Genomic DNA, 22,327 nt, shown 5'->3' with positions numbered 1-22,327 from the left:
TTGACTGGAGCTACAACATCAGTTCTTTTCTGGGTCTCCACTCTGCTGACCAAACCTGCAGATGTGGATTTGCCAGCCTTCACAATGGCCTGTGCCAATTCCTTAAAGTCTCTCCCTCTCTTTTTCTGGAGAACCCTGACTAATGCAACATATGTCCACACAAAGATTTGTTCCATTAATCTTCACAGCAGCGCTCTTCATAATAGCTAGAAATGAAATGAAAACAGTGAAAATGTCTATTTATATGTGAATGGAAAGCAAATGTACGGATGTATCTGTACAATGGAGTACAATTCAGCAATAAAATGGAATAAGCTACCGACACGTGAATGAATCTCAGAAGTATTGTGCTGCGCACAAGAAGCCAGGAACACAAGAGTATATAGTCTATGGTTTATAAGATATTCAAGAAAACGCAGAACCATCACGACAGAAGGAAGACCTGTAGTTGGCTGGGGCTGGGATGAAGGTATAAGTCTCGGGAAGGGGTATATATCAGTTTCCTATTGCAGTTGTAACAAATCACAACAAATTCAGTGGTTTATAACAACATAAACTTACTATCTTACCGTTCTGGAGGTCAGTCTAAAATGGGTCAGCAGCACTCCTTAACTGCATGTGCAAAGTCCCTTTTGCCATGAACAATAGCATATTTGTAGACTTCAGGGATTAGGATGTGGACATCTTTGGGGGAGGGCATTATTCTTACTACCACAGAGCACGAAGGAACTTTTGGGGATCATGGAAATGGTCTCTACTTTGCCGCGGTTGTTACTTGCGTGTATAAATATGTCAAATTCTATGCTTAAAATGGGTGCATTTTATTGCATGTAAATCATCTCATAATAAAGCTGATTTTAAAATAGAAGAATCACAATCTTATACAAAGCGTTTGAGTTTCTGCTTTTTTCACATAACAATTTATCTCCAGCATCTACCAGACACAGAATAACAGCTAATTATCACATTCTAAAGAGTGGAGAGATTTAAAAAAGAAAATGTAAAATAATACATAATTTTCTTTTGGGGTTCTTTTAATGCTCACAGTTTCGGCAGAACATGCTTTGTGTGAACATTATGGAGGTCATCTTCCCCCGTGCTCTCAAGTTTCCCAAAGCCTCCCCCGTGCACATTCCCTCCATCAATGACGCAAAAGGTTAGAACATTTCAGATTCAATTTCTGAATATGTCATCCCTTTGGAAAATAAGCTCTAACGTTAAAAAGCGACTTTTTCAGAAATTAAGCATCAAAATAAAGGCAGTGGCCCGTGCGGGGATCGAACCTGCGACCTTGCTGTTATTAGCACCAGGCTCTAACCAGCTACCGAGAAGAAGGAAAAAAAAAAAAAAAAAAGCTTTCTTAGTCCTTACTGAAAGTGTAATATGAGCCAAAACCATTTCAGCTTTTTTTCCAACACAAAACAGGAAATTCTCCAACTCTTCCTATCCCCCTCTTGCCTCACTGTACCCGCTCTACTTTGCTCAATTTCCTTTAAAAATACTCTCCACTTTAGCTTTCGTCTGTTACTTCTTAAAAAAAAAGAAAACAAGAACAAGACGTTAGGTCAAAACAGCCCTCCCAAGAATTTCGGCTCAGCAGTGGTGTCCTCTGGGGACGATCCATGGGGACTGTGCTCAGAAACGGTAAAACAGGGACTCACGTGGCCCGTACGGGGATCGAACCCGCGACCTTGGCGTTATTAGCACCACGCTCTAACCAACTGAGCTAACCGGCCAGCCGCCGGCCACAGCCCGCCTATTCCGAAGATGTAAACAAGAACCGAGAGCACCACCGGTTCTTCAAATTGGGGGGGGGGGGGGGGGAGGGGAGGGGGACCAAAACAAAAACCTAGAAAAATGAACAATTTTTTTTTTTTTAAATCCCACATCTTTCCTAGTTCGCGCTCCTCCCGTGGATGATGGGAAAAGGAGAGAAGTTTGACATTTGGTTTGAATGAACGAACCCTCTCGCGCATCCTTCTCAAATCCCAATTCTGACCCGAAAAGATTCTGACCCAAGTCGCCGAGCAGGGCTTCCTCTCTCCTATTTGTTACTGGCTTGTCTTTTTAAAATTGATTTCCGGGAATTCTTTAATCTGGACACAGATCATTTGCCAAATGCATGTAGTGTGCATGTTTTCCTTCAGTCTTTCCCTTGTCTTTCCACTCCTTAATGTTTTTTAATGAGAATTTTTTTTAATGAGAAGTTTTCATTCTGATGTCAATTTATCCCTTTTTGTGTATCTTACGCTATTCTTTTCTCCCTAAGAAATACTTGCCTACTACAAGGTCATAAATAATTTTTCTGTTTTTTCTAGATATTTTATAGTTTTAGCTTTATGTTTAGATCTATGATGCCCTTGTATTAATTTTTGAGTATGGTATGAGTAGGGATGAGGTTACATTTTTCCCCCAAGCTCTGAAGCTCAGAGAATGCTTGGGAAGAGAAAACAGCCTAGCAGCACCCAACCCAGACCCATTCAGTTGTCATGTTACGAAGAAGTTTGCAAAAGAGATTGAGAGAAGGTCTATAATTTATCCAACTGTTCTAGAATCACTTGTTTTAAAGACTTTTCTTCCTCCCTGATTAGCATTGGCATCTTTGTAGACAAGTAATTGATCGTGTGTGTGTGTGTGTGTGTGTGTGTATCTACTTCTGGACTCTGTCCTGCCTCGTTGATCTATTTGTCTACCTGTAATGCCCAAACCACATTGTCCTAATTATTGGAGCTTTATAGGAAATCTTTTGATGAGGTAGTACTAGTCCTCCACCTTTGTTCTTCTCTAGATTCAATGTGAGAGATTTCTGTCACGTTGAGAGTATGGTCTACAGAGTGAGCATAGACTGGGCATTTTGACAGGGTCCCTGGAGTTCTCACTTTGGGATAAGGTTATGCGTGCATCCGCCCCAGAGCAGAGACCTCCAAAGCAGATCGCCCCGGAAAGAAGCCCTACTTGATCATGTTTAAGGGTGGAATTTGCATGAGACAGACCAGGGGTCTTCAGAGCACAATGCTTCTACATTCCTCAAAACCGTTTATCCTCATTAGAATTCAAATATTTTCTAGGATATAGAGCATAACTGGTAAACGAAAGTATTAGGCAGGGGAACCACAAATTTACCAATCCTCCTGGTCCTGAGAAGTATTTTTGCAATCTTTGATCCAATTTTGCATTCTTTGAGCTTCTAGAAAAGAGAGTTCACATGACAGTTGATGAGGTTGTGAAACATGGAACCCATATGGGTGTGTTTGCTGGGATGTCACAAGCCCCTCTCTCAGGGAGTGGGCATTCTAGTATGGAGGAGTTGAACAAAAATGAAAATAAAACAAGGTCATTTCAGATAGTGCTGGTGGCTGGGAAGTTCATAAAACAGGTAATGTGACAGGGTGTGACTGGGACCTGGGAGCAGTCAGGAAAGGCCTCTTGGAGGAGGTGACATTGGAGTTGAGCCTCCATGTTAAGAAGGAAGAAGTCACTTAAAGGTCATTAAAGGGGACGCCTGGGTGGCTCAATCAGGTCATGATCTCAGGGTCCTGGGACGGAGCCCCACCTCGGGCTCCCAGCTCAGTGGGGAGCCTGTTTCTCCCTCGGCTGCTCCCCCTGCTTGTGCTCTCTCTCTGTGTCAAATAAATAAATAAAATCTTTAAAAAAATAAAGGTCATTAAAGGGCACAACCTCTGGGCAGAGGGAGCAGCTAATGTGAGGACTTGAGGTAGGACGTGGCTCTGGATGTTAAGTAATCAGAGGCCACGTGGTTGGCATGCAGTGTCGAGAGTAGTAGGAAGTGAGTTCAGAGAAGAGCTCAAAAGCCAAAGTATGCAGGGCCTCGTAGCCACGGGAGGGAATTCAGACTTTATTCAGGTTGTAGCTGGAAGTGATCTGAGGGTTTTAAGCAGAAGAGTAACATGACCCAATTTACCTTTTGAAAGCATCACTGTGGTTGCCAGGTAGAGAATAGATAGTGGGGGCCAAGTATGGGCCAGGGAGGCCAGGGAGGGAGAGCACCTCAGAATTGTCCATCCTTCTGTAACAGAGACTCATGCAGGCAGACAGTGATGCTGTCCGCACAGCAATCTTGGGTGAAAACAGTGGGCTGCCCGGTCACCGGCAGCCAGCCTGGGGACTCGGGCCACCCCAGAGCCACAACGCACCCCACGACGTACACCCGATAGTTCAGCCTGGGCCCGCAGGCCCCCTGCCAGGGGAGCTCCGAGAATGCTTGAGGACAGAGCCTCGCACCAAACCCAAATGCGTGCGGATGTCAAGTTGCAAAGAAGTTTGCAAAGGAGATGGAGGGAGGCTGCATCCGGCCAAGTGGAAGGAAAACCAAAAGTGTGTGAAGAGTTGAGGCTAGACCCCATCCTTTCATTCCCCAACAGGCACTGAGCGCCCACGCTGCGTCAGACCGTGGTGTACCAGCTGAACACACACAGGGAGGCTCTGAGGCTGGACCCCAGCATGAGGGGCTATGGCTCGAGGTCAGTAAGCGGGACAGGGTAGCACCTGCTGAACAGGGCTGGGTTAGCTCTAGGCAGGAAAAAAGAGTTCGTCCTGAGGGTTTGGAGTCAAGATAGGCAAGGAGCGACTTCCTCACAGGAGCGTGGCCTGTGGTTTCTCTTACCCCTTCTCTCATCCTGACTTGTCTTTACTTCTGCCCTTCCCAGCTCCCCAGAGATGCTGTCCCCCTGACTTGCTACTTCCTGCCCTCCCAAAGCCCGGGGCGTCCCTATCAGGATGTCAGAGTAGCATCTGGTGGTGGGAAGTGATGGTGAGTGAAGGTTTAGGAAGGAAGATTGAGAGAGAGAGAAGGACCTGTGAGAAGCAGGGACAGCTCAGGGTCTGAGGTCTGAGCAGGGTCTGAGCAGGACTTGGGCCGGGGCACATTGCTCTGACATTTGGCATTTAAAATGCCAATATTCCTTCTGCCGTGTAGGGGACACAGAGAGAAGACAGCTGAGTATGAACCAGGGAGCGAGGTCTCACGAGACACCTGGTTTTCCGGTGCCTTGATCCCACACTTCCCGGTTTCCAGAACCGTGAGAAATGCCTAGCAGCGGGCCATGAGCCACCCCATCTACAGTGTGTCTTCTCACGGCAGCCCGAACAGACTGACGGAGAAGCTGACTCCTACCAAGACTGCTGTGTTTCTGAAAGTAGGAAAAAAATAAATCGATGTGAGATCGTTCCAGAATTCTATGACACAAAGCAGCTTTACAGAACATACTTTAAACAATAAAAAAGGATAGCCATGAAACGGTTAATAAAATGCCCTCTAAAAAATAAAATTAAAAAACCAATATTCACAACGAGAATAATTCTCCGCTTATATTTATCCAACTCTTGGTCACACACACACTTTCAATCAGGAGTGAGGACGTTTGTGGAAACAGGTGCTGAAGCCCACTTCCCGGAAATTTCCTCGTTCAACACGAGCTGCTTTCTCCCGTCCTGTGACTACGTCCAGGTGGCCACGCAGGGGGTGGCGGGGGTAAAAGCCCCTCAGCCCCCCTGCTCACCGGGCTCCTGGCTCCCCTTTGCCGGCCCGAGCCAGGTCTGCAGCTGCTGGAAGATGCTCTGCGGAGAGGTGCGCACAACTGTGAAGGTCAGACTCCCGCCCAGCAGAGGGCGGGCACATGCAAATCGATACGCAAATGACATGCCAGTCACCCCGAGCCTCTGCTCTCTTACCTGGCGCCCTAGGCGGAGGCTGGGGGAGTCTGAGGGCCTCTCGGGCGCCATGTCCATGCAGTGGGACGCACCAGGGATGAGAAGGGCTGACTGCGAGGGTCCCGAGGCTTGTGTTACGCTCAGCACGTGCCAGGGGTCTGTGTCCCCTGGTAAGAAAGGGAAGAATGGTGTGCTGCCACCCGGGCTAGTGGAGATCTAGGAGGCAGGTTCTGACGGCAGGCTCACCATTAGTGAACAGCACCTGGCTGGCCCCCGGGGTCTGGCCGCCATAGTAGGAGTTGGTCTGGGCCACGGCCTGCGCGATGGATGAGGCTGAGAGCCCGAACACCTGCTCACATAGCTCTAGCTGGGAGGGCAGCGCTGGGAGCTGGGAGAAAGGGCATCTGGGGTCCTCACAGGTGACATCTGTGGAGGGAGATATCTATCAGTGTGGGGCCTACAGCCCTCCCCTTTAATAATCACTTACAGAGCTTTCCCTGGTGATGACCAAAACTGCTCCATACCCTCCCTTCAGTAAGTTCACGGTCCCGTCAGAGAGACACCCCCGCCCTCAGATGGCGACCGCCCAGGAGGTCGTGTCTGTGATGGACAAGGCCTGGGGTAGGAGGAATCCCAGAGGGAGCATGACAGGCTCCAGGAAAGCACCTTCAGGAATTAGGAAGAGCGAGCCAAGCAAAGACACAAAAGAGAAAGCCCCATAAAGAGGGGAGACAGCACGTGTACTCAGCTAGAGAGACAAGGGGACATGGGAGCGTAAAGCACAAACTGGACCATGTCTCCCTCGCTTAAAATCCCTAGCTCCCCCGAGCCTTCAGCCTACATCTAACTCCCTTAGCCTTCCACTCACTCTCTCCTTTCTCCACCATTCATTGAGCACCTCCTCTATGCTCAGATGCCTCGTGAACCGTATTGGGAGCCCAGTAGCAACTGAGACAGTCCCAGGCTCTGCAGTGACAGGACTCAGTGCAGAGGGGGAGACGAGCAATAAGGTATGTATGATGAGACTGTGGGAAGTGCTAGGGAGAAAAACACAGAACTGTGGAGGGGGTAGAAGGGGAGGCCAGGAGGCAGACTTAGCTCCGGCAATCAGGTAAGGCTTCCTGAGGAGGAGGCATCTTGTATTGAGACTTGAAGATGAGTGAACTGTGTGACGAGAGGAAGATGAGTAATCCAGGACAAGTGAAGAGTATGGGCAAAGTTCCTGAGGTGTCAGGAAAACTGGTATATTGGGGGGTCAAAATATGTAAAGTCTTGTAAAAATAATAATAGTAAGTACCTGATGAGTATGTGCTATGTACCAGTGTTATTCTCAGCGTGTGACATATATTACCTCCCTTAATCCTGGAAATAACCTTATGAGAGAAACACTATTGTTATTCCCATTTTACAGATGTGGAAACTAAGGCACAGAGGGAGAGCTTAGGTTATTTGCCCAAGTTTGCACAAGATCACATAGCTATGAAACGGTGAAGTTGGAATTTGAACCCTTTGCTTTAAACCATATCTTCATTGCCTTCAGGAGATGTGGAAAGGATCTGAACTCTGGGGTAGTGTGCCCAGATTTAGCAAATAAAATTACAGGATGTCCAGTTACATTTGAATTTCAGATAAACACTTTTTTAGTGTAAGTATGTCCCATGCAATATTTGGGACAGGCACTAAAAAAATGTTTATCTGAAATTCAAATGTAACTGGGCATCTTGTATTTTATTTGGCAACCCCACCCTAGGGTCACTGAGGAGCCATGGGTTTTGAGTAGAGAAAGGACAAAGTCGTATTTAGAAAGATCTCTCTCGACTCGGTGAGGAAATTGGATTGTATGGGTGAAAAGAAGGCCTGGAGACCAGAGAGGAGGCTGGGTCAGGGATGGAGGCAGGAGGGGCTGGGGGCCTCCACGGGGACAGCAGAGCTGGGAATAGAGAGGGGGCTGAGGTGAAGAGCGGGCAGGGCTCAGGGACTGGCAGGCTGTGGGGACAAAGGGAAGGGGGCATGAGAAACACTGCCAGGGTTTCTAGACGGTAAGTAGGGAGCCGGTAGGGCCCTTCCGGGACTGGGACACGGGGAAGAGCAGACTGGCGGGATGATCACCCGTGTGGAGGGCTGTGTGTGAGAGAAGGTATGTGAGGGTGCCGAGCACACGCACACTCCAGGGGGGTGTCTACCCGCCAGCCCCACCCCCGCAGGCTAAACGAGGCCCAGGAGTCTGGCCAGCTGTCCCACCGAAATGAAAGCCAGTCCAGACCCCCATGAGACAGCTCGTCCGGGCACAGCACAGAATGTCTGTTTGGGGGTGAGGGTGCGGCGGGTCACTCACAGAAGCCGAACTCCGTACAAGTCTGGTACAGCCACTGCCGCTCGCCCGCGCTGGACGCGTGGGGGGCTGTGACCTTCAGCTGCGCCACTGTCTCTGCTCGGGAGAAGCTCAGACACCTCTGGCCCAGGCTGTGCAGGACAATCTAGGGGACAATACACACGCAGACACACGTGAATTCCTCCTGTGCCCCCAGCACGTCAGGGCCCAGGCCTGAAAGCGTACATAGGTCCTTGCAAGTCAACGGTCAGAAGTCCGAGGAGCTGCAGAGTTCTGGGAGTCCGGGGTCGGAGCGGGTGGGTGCATGGGTCCCCGGGGTTACAGGTCCTGGACGGCTGTGAGACCCTGCGCAAGCGATCATCTCTTGGGCCTCAGTTTCCTCATCTGTAAGTGGGCATAAAAATAGTGCCTGTCTCCTAGAACTATTGCGAGGATTCAGTGAACTGATACATGTGAAGCCCTTCGTACAGCATTCGGTCCGGACAGCGCTGGGGAAGTAACAGCTGTTGTGGCTGCGGATTCCGGGGCTGGAATCCCCGGCTGAGGGAGAACTCCGCCCGGAGGGCTGCATTTCCTCCTTTCTTCTGTAAATGCTATTTGCTATGCTACGCATTTGCTACGCATCTGCTCTGCGCTAGACTCTGTTGCAGGCCTGGGGAAGTGGACAGAACAAGATGGGCAAAAGAGGTAACAGCCACAGTCGCTAACACCTGCAAACTGCGTGCTTCTCTTGACCGACTTCACTGCACCTCCCTGAGGGCCCAGAGGTGGCACCCCTATTTCACAGAAGAGGAAACTACGGCTCAGAAGGGTTCACGCTGGCCCAAGGTCCAGCAGAGGAGCAGGAACCCCTGCCGGCTGACCCCCCTCCCCCGCACCAAGCTGCGCGCAGGGCCGCTCACCTGCGCTGCCCGCCGGAGCCCGTGGTAGGGCGCAGAGCTGCTGCCGTTGCTCCGGCCTTCGAGGAGGAGTCCGCAGAGCCGCCGCACGCTCAGGGGCGCTCCCGCCTGCGCGTCGTACTGCACCACGCCCCCCACCAGGGCCTGCAGCGCCCCCAGCAGCTCCGCCTGGTCCTCGGTGCGGCCCAGCGACGAGCAGGCGCCCAGCTCCGCCCGCAGCGCCGCGCGAGCCCCGGGGCCCGCGCGCAGCCGCCGCTCCACCTCCGCGAAGGCTGCGGACGCCGCCGCCAGGCACTGCGGGGAGCGAGGGACCGCGCTGCTGAAGACTCCGGCCCGGGCCTCGCCTTTCCTTGCCCAGGACCCGCGTCTTTCCCGAGCGCCCCACTTTCTGGGAGCTCCCGCCGAGGCCGCGCCCCCGGGCGGTGCTCCTCGCGGCCGTCTCCCCGGGCCCGCCCCGCTGAGCCTCTTCCCCTGGTAGGGTCGTCCCCCCAAACCTCCCTCCGCCCCGCTGAGCCTCTCCCTCCTGACAGGGTCGTCCCCCCCAACCCCCCCCCGCCCCGCGCGGAGCCTCACCCCCCTGATAGGGTCGTCCCCCCGACGCCCCCGCCCCGCGCGGAGCCTCACCCCCCTGATAGGGTCGTCCCCCCCACCCCCCCGCCCCGCGCGGAGCCTCACCCCCCTGATAGGGTCGTCCCCCCCACCCCCCCGCCCCGCGCGGAGCCTCACCCCCCTGACAGGGTCGTCCCCCCCAACCCCCGCCCCGCTGAGCCTCTCCCTCCTGACAGGGTCGTCCCCCCCAAACCCCCCCGCCCCGCGCGGAGCCTCACCCCCCTGATAGGATCGTCCCCCCCACCTCCCCGCCCCGCGCGGAGCCTCACCCCCCTGATAGGGTCGTCCCCCCCAAACCCCGCCCCGCTGAGCCTCTCCCTCCTGACAGGGTCGTCCCCCCCAACCCCCGCCCCGCTGAGCCTCTCCCTCCTGACGGGGTCGTCCCCCCCAAACCCCCCCGCCCCGCGCGGAGCCTCACCCCCCTGATAGGGTCGTCCCCCTGACGCCCCCGCCCCGCGCGGAGCCTCACCCCCCTGATAGGGTCGTCCCCCCCAAACCCCGCCCGGCTGAGCCTCTCCCTCCTGATAGGGTCGTCCCCCCCAACCCCCCCGCCCCGCGCGGAGCCTCACCCCCCTGATAGGGTCGTCCCCCCCAAACCCCGCCCGGCTGAGCCTCTCCCTCCTGATAGGGTCGTCCCCCCCACCCCCCCGCCCCGCGCGGAGCCTCACCCCCCTGATAGGGTCGTCCCCCCACCCCCCCGCCCCGCGCGGAGCCTCACCCCCCTGGTAGGGTCGTCCCCCCCACCCCCCGCCCCGCTGAGCCTCTCCCTCCTGATAGGGTCGTCCCCCCCAACTCCCCCCGCCCCGCGCGGAGCCTCACCCCCCCTGGTAGGGTCGCCTCCCCCCGACCCCGTTACCCTGCGCAGAACCTCTCCCTCCTGATAGGGTCGCCCCCCAGGCCCGCCCGCAGCAGCCCCGCCCCTGCTGGGGCGCCCCGCTTTTCGGTGCCCGCCCCATCTCTGAGTTCCCGCGTTCTAAAGTCCGCCCACCTTCCGGGTCGCCGACCTCCCTCAGACCCCGCCACCTTGCAAGCTTCACCCTCTGGCCCCCACCTTCCAAGACCTCCTGTCCCGCTCCCCCTCGGACTGGCCCCATCTCCTACCTGCGGGGACCCGCCGACAGCCGTGCTCCTTAGGCTTCTGGACACCACCTGCAGTGGGACGGCGGGGGAAGGGATCAGGGGCTCCCCGCGCTGAGGACCCCTCCCGCCCCCGCCGCCCGCCGCGCTGACCTCGTTATACTCGGAGAAATCCAGCACGGCCCGCACCGGAGCGGAGGAGGCGACGGAGGCGAAAATGAGGTGGGGGAACTGAGGGAGGACAGCCGTCAGCCTGCGGGCGGGGGCACCCGGGACCCCGCACTTCCCGCCCCCGTGTCGCTCCCGCGTACCCTGCCCTCTACTCGCGGACTCTGGTGAGGACAGCTCGTAGACAGCTTCTCTGGGGGGGAGGGGAGGGTGCGGGGGGGGGCGAGGGGGGACGGGGTACACCTGTCCTCTGAGATGGGGCCCCTCCCCCAGCCCGCCGCGAGGGTCCCGGGGACCTTCAGCCTGGCCCAGGCAGCCAGGGAGCCGGCGTACGAGCCTCCGAAGCAGATCCAGGGGCTGGAGGTGGAGACGTTGAAGAGGCGGGCGAGTGCCAGGCGGGCAGAGGCCACGTCCGCCAGCCTGGGGGCAGAGGGGAGGCTCGGTGGGCCCTCCTGGCCGGGAGTCCCTGAAGATTCCCTCCCTGCGCGGGCGGGGACCCAGAGACGTGACGGGGGAGTCTGGCTCTTCTCACGGGGTCGGTGTGAGGGCTCCCCGCGCCCCGCGCCCGTCTCAGCAAGTGCTCACCTGGGCCAGGGGAGGCCCCTCCAGAAAGCCTCCACCCTCCTTCCTCCGGGCAACAGGCGGGAGGATAAATCTCTGAGGCATTTTAAGCGGACAGCTGACAAGTACAGGGAAGGGTTGGGGGCAGAAAAGGAGAGCTACTCAGGGAGAGGAAGGGTCCTAGGCGGGGGGTAGAAGCCACCGAGGGAAGGACAGACACAATTACAAAGAGAGACGTTGGGATGCGTCTAACATCCTCTTTTCCATCCCAAGTGTTTTCTTTCTTCCCGGACTTTCTGAAACGGTTAGTGCCATCCTCCTGCAGCTAGAAACCCGTTTAGCTTGTGAAAAATGGCGAGACAGAAAGAAACACAGAGGCAAAGAGCTAGAGGTGGAGATAGGGAGGGAGGCAAGAGGGAGGCAGAGAGCCGCCAGGTGGGAGAGGGACAGCTCAGTCCTGCGGAACAGTGGAGCAGGTAAAGGACCCTGGGGACCAGGAAGGGCTGTTAACCGAGTAGGGGTGGGGGGGCGAGGGAGGGAGCCCTACAAATATGTGGGGGAGACCCAGTCCCTGCAGAGGGAAGTTGAAAGGCTCCAGGCAGCCCTGTGCTCGGAAGTCTGGGGAACAGCACGGATCTCTGTGTAGCTGGAGGCCAGGGAGTGTGAGAAAGTGGAGGTCAGAGGGTTCACTGCGGACCCAGAGCCCAGGGGCCTCGTTTCCTGTAAGTGAGATGAGAGGCATGTGAGAGACGTGAGTGAGGGGGAGTGGTGAGCTGGTGTGTGCTCAGCCCATCCCTCGGCTGCATCTGTGCAGTAACTGAAGGGCTGGGGGCAGAAAGCAAAGACCAGTGGGTGGGGAGTCTGTGTCCTCCAGGGACCAGACGTGGGGGGTCTGGACCAGCAGGCTGCAGTGAGACAGAAAGAGGTGCAAATATGGCCTGAGAGGAAGAAAGGGGGGTGGGGACAGAAACCCAGAGATAGAGAGAGAAAGCATGAGACACTGAAAAAGAGAAGAAAACATGAACCAGAGACCCAGGGGTCCACTTCAGGCAGCGCAGGACCACGACAGCAACACAGGGAGGCCGAGATGCAGACCTCCTCGGGCCCACGGCCCCAGACAACTTCCCGGCCCTCACTCACGCGTGCCGGCTGGACAGGAAGCCGAGCTGGGCCACATCCAGGCCCCCAGCAGGTATACTCAGGCCATAAAACCTGTGTTCCAGGCCTATCACCAGGGCCCCCCAGGCTGGCGCCAGGGCTGCAGGGTGCCCTGTGAAGAGTATATGGTTGGGGGGGATGCAAGCTGCAGCTCCCCTCCCTGCCCCCACCAGCTTCCCAGCTGTGTCTCCCCCCCTTGCTTCTTACCTCTCATCACTGAGCCAGACCCGAGGCGGCTCTCGCCCCCCAGGTGCAGGAACACGGGTCCACGCTGGCTGGCCCAATGCTGGTCATTCACCCAGTACCGCTAACGGGCGGGATGGGCAAGAAGAAGTCGGATTGAGGGTCCTGACCTCTCCTCTCTTCCCAGTTCGTTGCAGCCTCCCTCCCTTATGGGTCTTTATATATTTGGTAGTATGTGAAATAGGCTTGTTTATTTATGTGTTCTTTTCTTTCCTGTTTGTCTCTTCAGCTAGAATGTAAGATCTGTAAGAGCCATAGTTTGTCAGCTTTTCAGTCCTGTGTCCCCAGGGTCAAGGGTAGGGCTAGCATATTGAAATGAGGACTGTAGAGTAAGTAAGAAATGCAGATGGATTTGCAAGTGGGACCTAGGTGAGCTGACCTTGGCAGAGTGTGCGGAGTAGGTGTGAAATCTGGTGCATTTGTTCATTCATTCATGAGAGCTCTTCAGGTTTCTGTTGTGAGGCAGGTCCAAACTTCTGCTGCGTACTGAGACCCTACATGTTGGTGGTGGATTTGAAGCTCAGTCTGAAGGACGGGGAGAAGTGGGGGGAAGGACAGCGCCCGAGGGACAAAGAATGTGGAGGCTGAGGACAGAGAGGGGAGCCCAGGGGACCAAGGGCACAGCTAAGGGCCCCGGGGATGCTGACAGTAGGCAGAGGATGAGCCTGTGGGGCCCAGCGATGCAGGGACTGGGGGCTCCCCTTCTCCTGGCCTCACCTGCAGGAAGGACCGCCTGTCAGACGTGTTGAAGGGGTCCAGCGGCTGCCCCAGCCACCCTTGTTTTGGGAGGGCCCCAGCACCTGGGCCTAAAGTCAGGCTCAGGCCCGAGCTCTCTTGAAACCGCTGAATGTGCTCCCTCAGGCGCCTCAGGAGGGAGGCTGTGGGACACAGAGGGGAAGGAGTCAGGCCAGGCCCCCTTGGGAGCACCTGTCTGACCCTCAGCGTCTTCCTACCTGGAGCTGAGGAGCCCCCGAGGGAAAGCAGGAGCAGAAGGCCCAGCCACAGGGCAGGCCTGCCGGCCATGCTGTCCCCTGTTCTGCGCTCGCCTCTCGGCGCTCTGTTCGCCCCACGCGCTGAGGCCCTTTGTCAGGTTCCTGGGACTGGGCTTCAAGCTTATAGGCTTTCACCAGGAGCTCGGGTTTCTTTCCAGGTGCCTCTCCCGGGCCAGGCCAAGCGTCTGTGGGAACCACCACAGCGGGGCAGGGACGCCTGCTGACGTGGCCCCTGCCGATCCAGTTTCTCTCTCGCTCGCTGCCCCTCTGTGCCCCAGCCTCCCCCTTTCTAGGCCTTACTCTGCGTTCTGCCCTTCAGACGGCACCCCGGGACCTGGCCCTGCCCACTCGCTCTGCTTTCCTCTCTCTGGGCCTCTCCTGTCCGCAGCCCCAGCACCTCGGCCCCTCTGTGCTCCTCGGCCCCTCTCTGCTCTTCCGTCCTCTTGACTGGAGCGTCTGTCTCTGTCCCAGTCTCACCCTGTCTGCTTCCTAGTCTCCCCTCTTTCTGCTCCTTATCACGGCCCCCTGTCTCACCACTCTTTAAAAAAAAGTCTCCTTTGGAGAAGAAGGACTTCCCTTAGTTTTAAAGAAACACAAGAAGGCCAACAAACTTTTTATTGTTTTATTTTTTTAAGATTTTATTTATTTATTTGAGAGAGAGAGTGAGCTAGTGTGTGTGAGAGAGAGAGAGAGCATGAGCAGGGGCAGAGGGAGAGGGAGAAGCAGACTCCCCATGGAGCCCGATGTGGGGCTGGATGTGGGGCTGGATGTGGGGCTGGATGTGGGGCTCGATCCCAGGACCCTGGGATCATGACCTGAGCCAAAGGCAGACACTCAGCCGACCGAGCCACCCAGGCACCCCAGCTTTTTACTTTTTTAAGTAAAAAGAGGGTCTGGCCAGGTGGCTGTTAGCTCAGGTGGGTAGAAGGTGACGTTAACAGTGACGGTTGTGGGTTTGATCCCCAGACAGTCCAAGAAAGGCATTCGTTCTTGTGTTTAAAAAAATTAAGTTTGCTGCAGTGGCCTCAGGCATTGGAAATAGCCTCTCCAACGTAAAATTGAGATTCGATGTGGACTTAATTTCTTAGTCCTCAACAGTGACACCTACCTTCTCTGTCCCCCGTTCTCCGAGGTGGGGGTGGAGGGAAGGAGAGAAAAAGAAGCAACAACTTGAGAAAAAGTGGCTTAAAGCCTTCGGATAGAAATCTTAGTAAAGAAAATGAGGTACCAGAGTAGGGGTGGGACTGGAGGTGACACGGGAGTCTGCTGGCCACTGACCCCCCCCCGGGGCGCCACGCGTCCTTGTCCGGTTCCCAGAGTCCAGCCCCCAAGTCTCCTCATGGCTCTTCGGTGCTTCACGTACCTGATCATCTTCCCGCTGCCTCTCAACACCGTTGAATTTATTTCTTATTGTTAAAAAAATCAAATCAGACACAATGTGTACCTTCCTTTCCTTTTCTTTTTAAAAAGTTATCAGTTTACTCCCACCAGAATTTCTTTCTATGAAGACAGTTATTTTTTTGTTTTTGTTTTTCCCGGATTTCTAAGACCAACAACGGTTTTGAACCTAAGATAGGCAGTCAGTAAATATTTGTGGGCTGAGTGTATGAAGCCTTTCCGTCAGAGTGTGTTTTCAAATGTCGGCATTTTGCTTGCTGAATCTGATTAATACACCTGTATAAAGGACTAAGGCCTGCCCGAGTCTCTATTTGTGACAAGGCAATATGGTTGGAAAGGCCACATTATTGTATAAGATACGCAAGAATATCAGAAATGAGACATGAATAAAAAAATATAATCCCAGCAAAAAATGAAGGGCAGATGTTTCAGATTTGAATAAAGGGGAATTTTTAAAGGATGATGAAACCATCACCCAATACTTGAAATATGGAGCCAAAGCTTACTTAGGGAGAGAGCTAGGCTGGGCAGGAACTGGTCCTTTGAGAGAGCCAAGGGATGATATTTTTTGGGGCAGGGGGCTCACGGAAGCGAGGACTTTGGGAGGCTGAGTGAGTTGACATAATCTGTGGAAGCATGATTTTGGGGAGAAACTGCTGTTTTTGGTTGGCACTGAAGGGCCTGTTTCTTGACATGAATGCATCTCTGACCGGCTGATCTTCCGAAGGCAGGGTTGACAGTGATTCCTTGCCTTGAAAACAATTATCACTGATAGACTGAATTGGTTTAAAATCGGTTCTGGTGGCTGTTGATATGGCTACAGAATACTCAGTCTTTTTCTAAGTTTGTGATTAGTTTATTTTCTCAGCATTTTACTTCGACCTAAAGGCAAAATCTCTTCCTTCCTTCCTCCCTCCCTCCCTCCCCCTTCCCTCCCTTTCCTATCTATTTATTTATTTTAATATTCAAGTAATATATAATAAAACCAATTTTATCTATGAGCCTCTCAGTCCATCTTAGACACCTTTAACTTGTAGTTCAGTGATGAGATGAGTAGCAGAGATGGAGTTAAGGACATGCTGAGGGATGGATGAGGCTTAGGAATGGTGTAACTGGCGGGGATGAGTCATGATCATGGTGTGGGTGATGGTGGAGTTAGGGTAAGAAGCTGGAATATATGGAGCACATAACCGGGTAATAAAAAAGGTGATTTTATTTTGATCTTTTTGCATCAAATCAACTAGAAATAATTAACTACTATAGTGGGCTTATTACATGAATAACCCCAATTCTTCCCCCTTCCTTCCATTCATGTTGTTTTTCATGTGACCTTGTAGTGCCCTCCCACTCTCTCTTGGTTGAGCACTGTGACTTATGGAGGCTGATGGGATATTAGCAAAGTTGACAAAGAAGATTCTTGAATATGCCCTTTGCTCTTTCTGCTTGCTTGTTTTGGTTGCTGTTTAGTTTTTTTTTTTTTTTTAGTAGTCTTTATTTCTTTATAGCAGTTTAAGTCCATAGCAAAATCGAGTGGGAAGTTCTCATATACCCCCTATGCCAGCACACACACAACCTCCCCCACTATCGATATCCTGAATCAGAATGGTACCTTTGTTACAACTGATGAACCCACACTGACATGTCATTATCATCCGAAGTCCATAGTTTGCATTTGAGTTCACTCTTGTGCATTCTATAGGTTTTGCCAATATATGATATATGTCTACCATTATAGTATCATACAGAATAGTTTCATTGCCCTAAAAATCCTCTACACTCTGCCTGTTCATCCCTCTATCCCTCCTAATCCCTGACAATCTCTGATCTTTTTACATTTGTCTTTTCCAAATATCATATAGTCGAGTCATACAGTATACAGCCTTTTCAGATTGACTTCTTTCACTTTGTAATATCCATTTATGTTTCCTCCATATTTCTTCATGGCTTGGTAGCTCATTTCTTTTTAGTGCTGTATAATATTCCATTGTGTGCATATACCATAGACTTGAAGTCAGGTACTGTCAGTCCTCCAAATTATTCTTCTCTTCTAATATTGTGGTGACAATTCTGGGTCTTTTGCTTCTCCATATAAACTTTAGAATCAGCTTGTTAATATTCACAAAACAATTTGCTTGGATTTTGATTGGGATTGTGTTGAATCTATAGATCAAGTTGAGAAGAACTGACATCTTGTCAATGTTGAGTCTATCCATGAACATGGAATACCTCTCTCTTTAGTGCTTCTTTGATTTCTTTCATCAAAGTTTTGTAGTTTTCCTCACATATAGATTTTATACAAATTTTGTTAGATTTGTACCTAAGTATTTCGTCTTGGGGGTGCTAATGTAAATCACATTATGTTTTGGTTTTTTAAAAAATTTTTAAAGATTTTATTTATTGGGGCACCTGGGTGGCTCAGTCGTTAAGCGTCTGCCTTCGGCTCAGGTCATGATCCCAGGGTCTTGGGATCAAGCCCCGCATCGGACTCCCTGCTCAGCAGGAAGCCTGCTTCTCCCTCTCCCACTCCCCCTGCTTGTGATCCCTCTCTCACTGTGTCTCTCTCTGTCAAATAAATAAATAAAATCTTAAAAAAAAAAAAAAAGATTTTATTTATTTACCTGACAGAGCACAAGCAGGGGGAGCAGCAGAGGGAGAGGGAGAAGATGCTCCCCTCTCTCCCTGAGCAGGGAGCCCGATGTGGAGTGTGATCCCAGGACCCTGAGATCAGAGATCATGATCCGATTTGAAGGCAGCCACCTAACCAACTGAGCTACCCAGGCACCCCTCACATTGTGTTTTTAATTTCAAATTCCAATTTTTCATTGTTGATAAATAGGAAAGTGATTGACTTTTGTATATTAACCTTGTATCCTACAACCTTGCTATAATTGCTTATTAGTTCCAGAAGGGATGTGTTTTTCCTGATTGCTTTTGCCCTGAGCTATTGTCTTGAGAACTTGCCTGGGTTTAGCATGCTGGAGAATATGAAATGTATGGAGATTGGCTGATTGTCTATTGTTCACCAGACATGTGAGTCAACCCAGCTGGGACATAAACAGTCTGGTCAATCCTAACCTATATTAGTTAACCACAGACTAGTGAGCTAAATAGATTTTCGTTGTTTTAAGCTACTGAATTTGGATGGTTTGTTAAGGAGTTAATTTGAGGCAATAGATAACTGATGTGTACATTAAAATCGCATTCATTTTACTCCAGCAGAATTAGCCTCCTTGCTATTCCTTTAATGCACAAGGTAAATTCCACTATGGGTCCCTGTGGGCACAACAGCCTATGTCTGGAGTGACTTTACCTGGACAGCCCCATGGCTCATTTATTTTCTTCCTTCAGATTTTTGCTCACATGTCACCAATAATCCATTTAGAATTTGAAAATAAAAATTTACCCTTAATGTCCTTCTCTCAATTTTTCTCCTTAGCATTTATTATCACATTGTATAGCATTTTATAGTAACTTTGGTTTAAAAAAATTCTGTAATCCTGCCACTAGAAATGAAACAAATTTCTATTTTGTTCATAGGTGTTATTCTAGTGACTAATGCAGTATCTGACACATAGGATGCATTCAATAAATATTTATTGAATGAATGAGTTATTAAGTCCTTTGTTTAAAGAAAAGGGGACACATGCTTGAAGAGAGGGTGGGGGAATGGAGCAAACATCACCTTAGGTCTGGCCCTCCAGATGTTGGGTTAATAGAGATGGAAAGACATATTTCCCTTTTCCAAAAGTTCATAAGAGGACCCACTTGGTGTTAGCTCCTTCCATCTCCTTTCCCTCCTTTCAACATCTAGAAGCTAGGTGGAGTGGAGTTACCCAAATAGGATTTTAGGGATAAGATCACCTATGCTCTAGCTAGAAGGGTCTCTTAATTTAACAAGATCTATAGAGGGTCTAGGTTAATCATTTTGATGCCATTCAAGGGTAATAGTTCATTGACCTATATGCTAGCAAATAGGGATTAATGTGAACCAGTAAATCTTTCAATGTCATTTCCTCTTTGAATCTCTTCTGTCTCCTGTCTCACTATTTTTGCTTTTTCCAGTTCCAATTTCCCTCCTAAAATAATCCATGTGACCACCCCCCCATCTAAATACTTGAGTCACTTTTGGGGCAGAGATTTTTAGTGAGGATCAGGTTATAGGTCTCTTCCTAGGTCACTTGCCAGCCCATGGATTGGCTGCCTTTGAGAACTTGGCCCAATCATATGTGGCTGGAAGTTGGGTGTCCACATTACGTGTTAGAAAATATGGCCATCCTCAAAGAGCATATAGCACTTCTGTGAATGCAGGCTGATGATGGAGCAGTGTCTATTAAATGAGACTGAAGACGTGGCAAGCTGGGGGGTGGCCAGGTCTGGTACCATAGTGGACATCTCAGGATTCCTTCAACTATTTTGGTGAATTTTAGCATAGTTCCAGAGCCAGTCTTCATGTATCTTTGTCCTGGAAAGGGAAAATAACAGAGAAGAGAAACATGGAGTCAAAATCTATTTGTGACATGTTGCCATCATAGAATTTTGGAAAATTCTTCAGTCTCCTCCGGGAAGGAATTTTCACTCCTGTCAGTGAATTACTAATGACTTACAGAGAGTTTTATCTGCATTGACTAGAGCAATCTCCTGACTACTGGATTATTCTCACAAATGTTCAAATATGCTATTTGACTCCTGTCTTAAAAAGGCTTCTCTTGCCCCAAGATTTTCCTCTAGCTACTGACCCATCTGTCAGATGGCTTTTTATAAAATCTGTACAGAACTATCCAGACATACTGTCTGCAGTTTCTCTCCTCCCAGTCTTCAAAACCGCTACATCCGGGGTTTTTGGCACCACCACTTAATGGAAACTTCTTGTCAAGATCACCAGTGACCTCCAGATGTCTAAAATTAATCACCACTTCTAAGTCCTTGACTTCTCAGGGGCCATAGGCACCTCATCCTTCTTAAAATATTTTCTTTGACTTTCAAGACACTGCTGTCCTGGTTGTATTTCTACCTCCCTGGCTGCTGCTTCTTAATATCCTTTGTTTCCCGTCATCTCACCCACCCTTTTCTATAATGGAATGTCTCAGGGTTTGGTCCTTGGACCTCTTCTTTATAAACACTCATTTCTTGGTGATTTCATCTGTTCTCATGGCTTAAATAATGACTACAACTCATAACCTGGTATCTATCATCTAACCCACTCCATTGAACCCTGGGCTTGTATATTCAACTGATTTCTTAGCATGACCCTGAGTGTTGTGCACCAGGCATCCACACTAGTCTGTCTAAAACAGAACTCCCACTCCCCCCGCCCGCCCGCCCCCAATAATGCTGTTCCATCCAGTCTTCCCCATTTCAGTCAATGGCAACTCCATCCTTCCTGAAGAAAACCCTCAAAATCATCACTGATTCCACTTTTTTCACTCTTCACATCCCTTTTCTCAGGAATTTTTTTTGCTCTCTCTTTAAAATATATCTAGACTGTAACTACTTTTCACCTGTCCAAGCCACAGTTCTCTCTGATATGCAGCTCGATGAAAGGGACTTCACAGATCTCCTTGCTGCCATCCTCTTCTCCACACAACATGTTCTCCGCAGAGCTGGCAGAGGGGTCCTTCTAAAAAAGTTAAGACCTGTGGAGTCACTTCACGGCTTGAAATCCAGCGTCCTCCTGCTTTACCAGCGTGAAGGCGAGGTCCCTCGACAGTGGACCACAGGTCCCCGTCGGCCTCCTCCTGCAGTTACTCTCCGCTGGGCACCTCGGCCGCAGTTGGCTGCCCGGCCTCCCTGCACGCACCTGCCACGCTCCCGTCTGGGGCTGTTCCCCGTCCCTTCTGCCCCCGGCGGATGCGGACCTCGCTGCGGTGCGGCCAGCCCCGCGGGCCGCGCACAATCCTCTCCGACCCGCCGCCAGGGACGCAACACGATCCGTGGTCGACGGGGAGAGCGAGCCTCAGCTCTGCTCTTGTTATGTAAGGTAATTCCTGTAACTCAAAGTTCGGGGCCGCAAAGGGAGCACGAACATTTTGAGACTTGGTAGAAAAGTAGGCAAATTTAGGTAGAAAATTTCTGGAACAGAATTTAGCATTTATGGGAAAAGAAAAGTACGTTGTTTCCGCCCGGTTTCGAACCGGGGACCTTTCGCGTGTTAGGCGAACGTGATAACCACTACACCACGGAAACCCGCGAGTTCCGGCCTCTCTTCATTCTCGATTTATTAAAATTAACCTTCAATTCACCCTTTCCTCGAGGCTCTGTTCCTGGCGGAGGCACAGTCCCCCCCCACTTTCCGAGTCTCAGAATCCACAGTGTCGGAGCCGGACAATCCGCAGCCAGGCCAGCGCCCCCCGGAGCCCCCGTTACTTTGCGGACACGAGGGGGCGGGGGACTGCAGCAGACGCCCGGGAAATGTCTTCACCTGTCCCAGGCTCGTGTCTCGGATCTTTAAGACGCCCTGTCCTTCATCTCTCGATGACCGAAGATTGTCCTGTAGGAACCAGAGCCAGCTGGTGAGCCCAGGACTTGTCGCTGGACCGCGATGGGGAACCGCAGGTGGAGTGGGATGCCCAGCATCCCAGCGCTAGCCTTGGTGAAGGGCTGGGCAGCAGGGACAAGCCGTCGTCCCCGGACAGGTTGGGCTCACTTTCTTTTGACCGCCTGGGGGAGGCAGGGTACCAAACGTTCTTCTCCCTGCCAGGGGGACAAAAGGCCCACAGGCTCCTTTCTTTTTGAAGCTGAAGGATCTGGAGAATTGAAATCCCATCAGGCAGGACACCCACTCGAGTGTTTTTTTCTCATGCTGGCAGCCTGTCGGGATCTTGGTCGTGGTGAGATTCATTCAGACACCTGCTTTTAACACTCCTAAGACACTGTCTTGAGGTTTGAAAACGGAAGATGGGCAGGGCTCATGCAAAGATGTACAGCAAGAAACAAATCGCCTGAATGGGTTTGGGAAAGTTTAAAAAACACGGCAGAAAAAAACTAATTCATGGGCTACTCACCAGCGAGGAGTCCTAGAGGAAGGACAGTGGTAGTCCAGTCAGCATGTGTCGGAATTTAGGACGAGTCATCAGAAGTAGCAAGCAGCTTGCAAATGAAGTTCTGATGATGTCCTACATGACATTTATTCCTTTAGTTTAACCCCATTAGATTGAAATGGTCAGTGGTGAAATGAGAAATGGGGAAATCCGACATAAAAAATTCTTCTCTAGCCTCTTTAG

The 22,327-nt window shown here is 51.5% G+C and overlaps 1 protein-coding gene and 2 non-coding genes across 4 annotated transcripts; all 3 read right to left on the bottom strand.

Annotated features, from left to right (window-relative positions):
• Positions 1 to 1,662: 1,662 nt before the first annotated feature.
• Positions 1,663 to 1,736, bottom strand: TRNAI-AAU (transfer RNA isoleucine (anticodon AAU)). The gene has a single exon. It is a non-coding gene; the product is annotated as a tRNA-Ile (tRNA).
• A 3,735-nt stretch (positions 1,737 to 5,471) lies between these two features.
• Positions 5,472 to 13,740, bottom strand: PRSS16 (serine protease 16). 2 transcript variants are annotated; one of them, XM_036112171.2, is made up of 12 exons: positions 13,671 to 13,740; positions 13,435 to 13,595; positions 12,682 to 12,781; positions 12,457 to 12,586; positions 11,052 to 11,175; positions 10,741 to 10,818; positions 10,612 to 10,659; positions 8,905 to 9,195; positions 8,006 to 8,147; positions 5,917 to 6,096; positions 5,692 to 5,837; positions 5,472 to 5,577 (listed from the first exon to the last, which is right to left on the bottom strand). In XM_036112171.2, exons 1-12 carry the CDS (start codon positions 13,738 to 13,740, stop codon positions 5,503 to 5,505), a joined length of 1,545 nt encoding a protein of 514 aa, XP_035968064.1. In that variant the 3' UTR covers positions 5,472 to 5,502. The 2 variants fall into 2 exon arrangements, with proteins under 2 accessions (XP_035968064.1, XP_077910553.1); XM_078054427.1 differs by lacking the exons at positions 8,905 to 9,195; positions 10,612 to 10,659; positions 10,741 to 10,818; ... (1 more) ...; positions 12,457 to 12,586; positions 12,682 to 12,781.
• A 7,477-nt stretch (positions 13,741 to 21,217) lies between these two features.
• On the bottom strand, positions 21,218 to 21,290 carry TRNAV-AAC (transfer RNA valine (anticodon AAC)). Its single transcript has one exon. It is a non-coding gene; the product is annotated as a tRNA-Val (tRNA).
• Between the last annotated feature and the right edge of the window lie 1,037 nt (positions 21,291 to 22,327).

This window comes from Halichoerus grypus, chromosome 9 (genome assembly GCF_964656455.1).
Source record: "Halichoerus grypus chromosome 9, mHalGry1.hap1.1, whole genome shotgun sequence".
In the NCBI taxonomy this organism is placed as follows: Eukaryota; Metazoa; Chordata; class Mammalia; order Carnivora; family Phocidae; genus Halichoerus; species Halichoerus grypus.
This window is presented reverse-complemented; position numbering and strand designations above follow the sequence as displayed.

Excerpts from the sequence above, each read along its gene's own strand:
- PRSS16 (XM_036112171.2), bottom strand. The coding sequence starts at position 13,740 with ATGGCCGGCAGGCCTGCCCTGTGGCTGGGCCTTCTGCTCCTGCTTTCC. Across the intron at positions 12,587-12,681 it reads GTCTGGCTCAGTGATGAGAG|GGCACCCTGCAGCCCTGGCG; the intron begins GTAAGAAGCAAG and ends TACTCTTCACAG. Across the intron at positions 8,148-8,904 it reads GGCTCCGGCGGGCAGCGCAG|ATTGTCCTGCACAGCCTGGG; the intron begins GTGAGCGGCCCT and ends ATTGTCCCCTAG.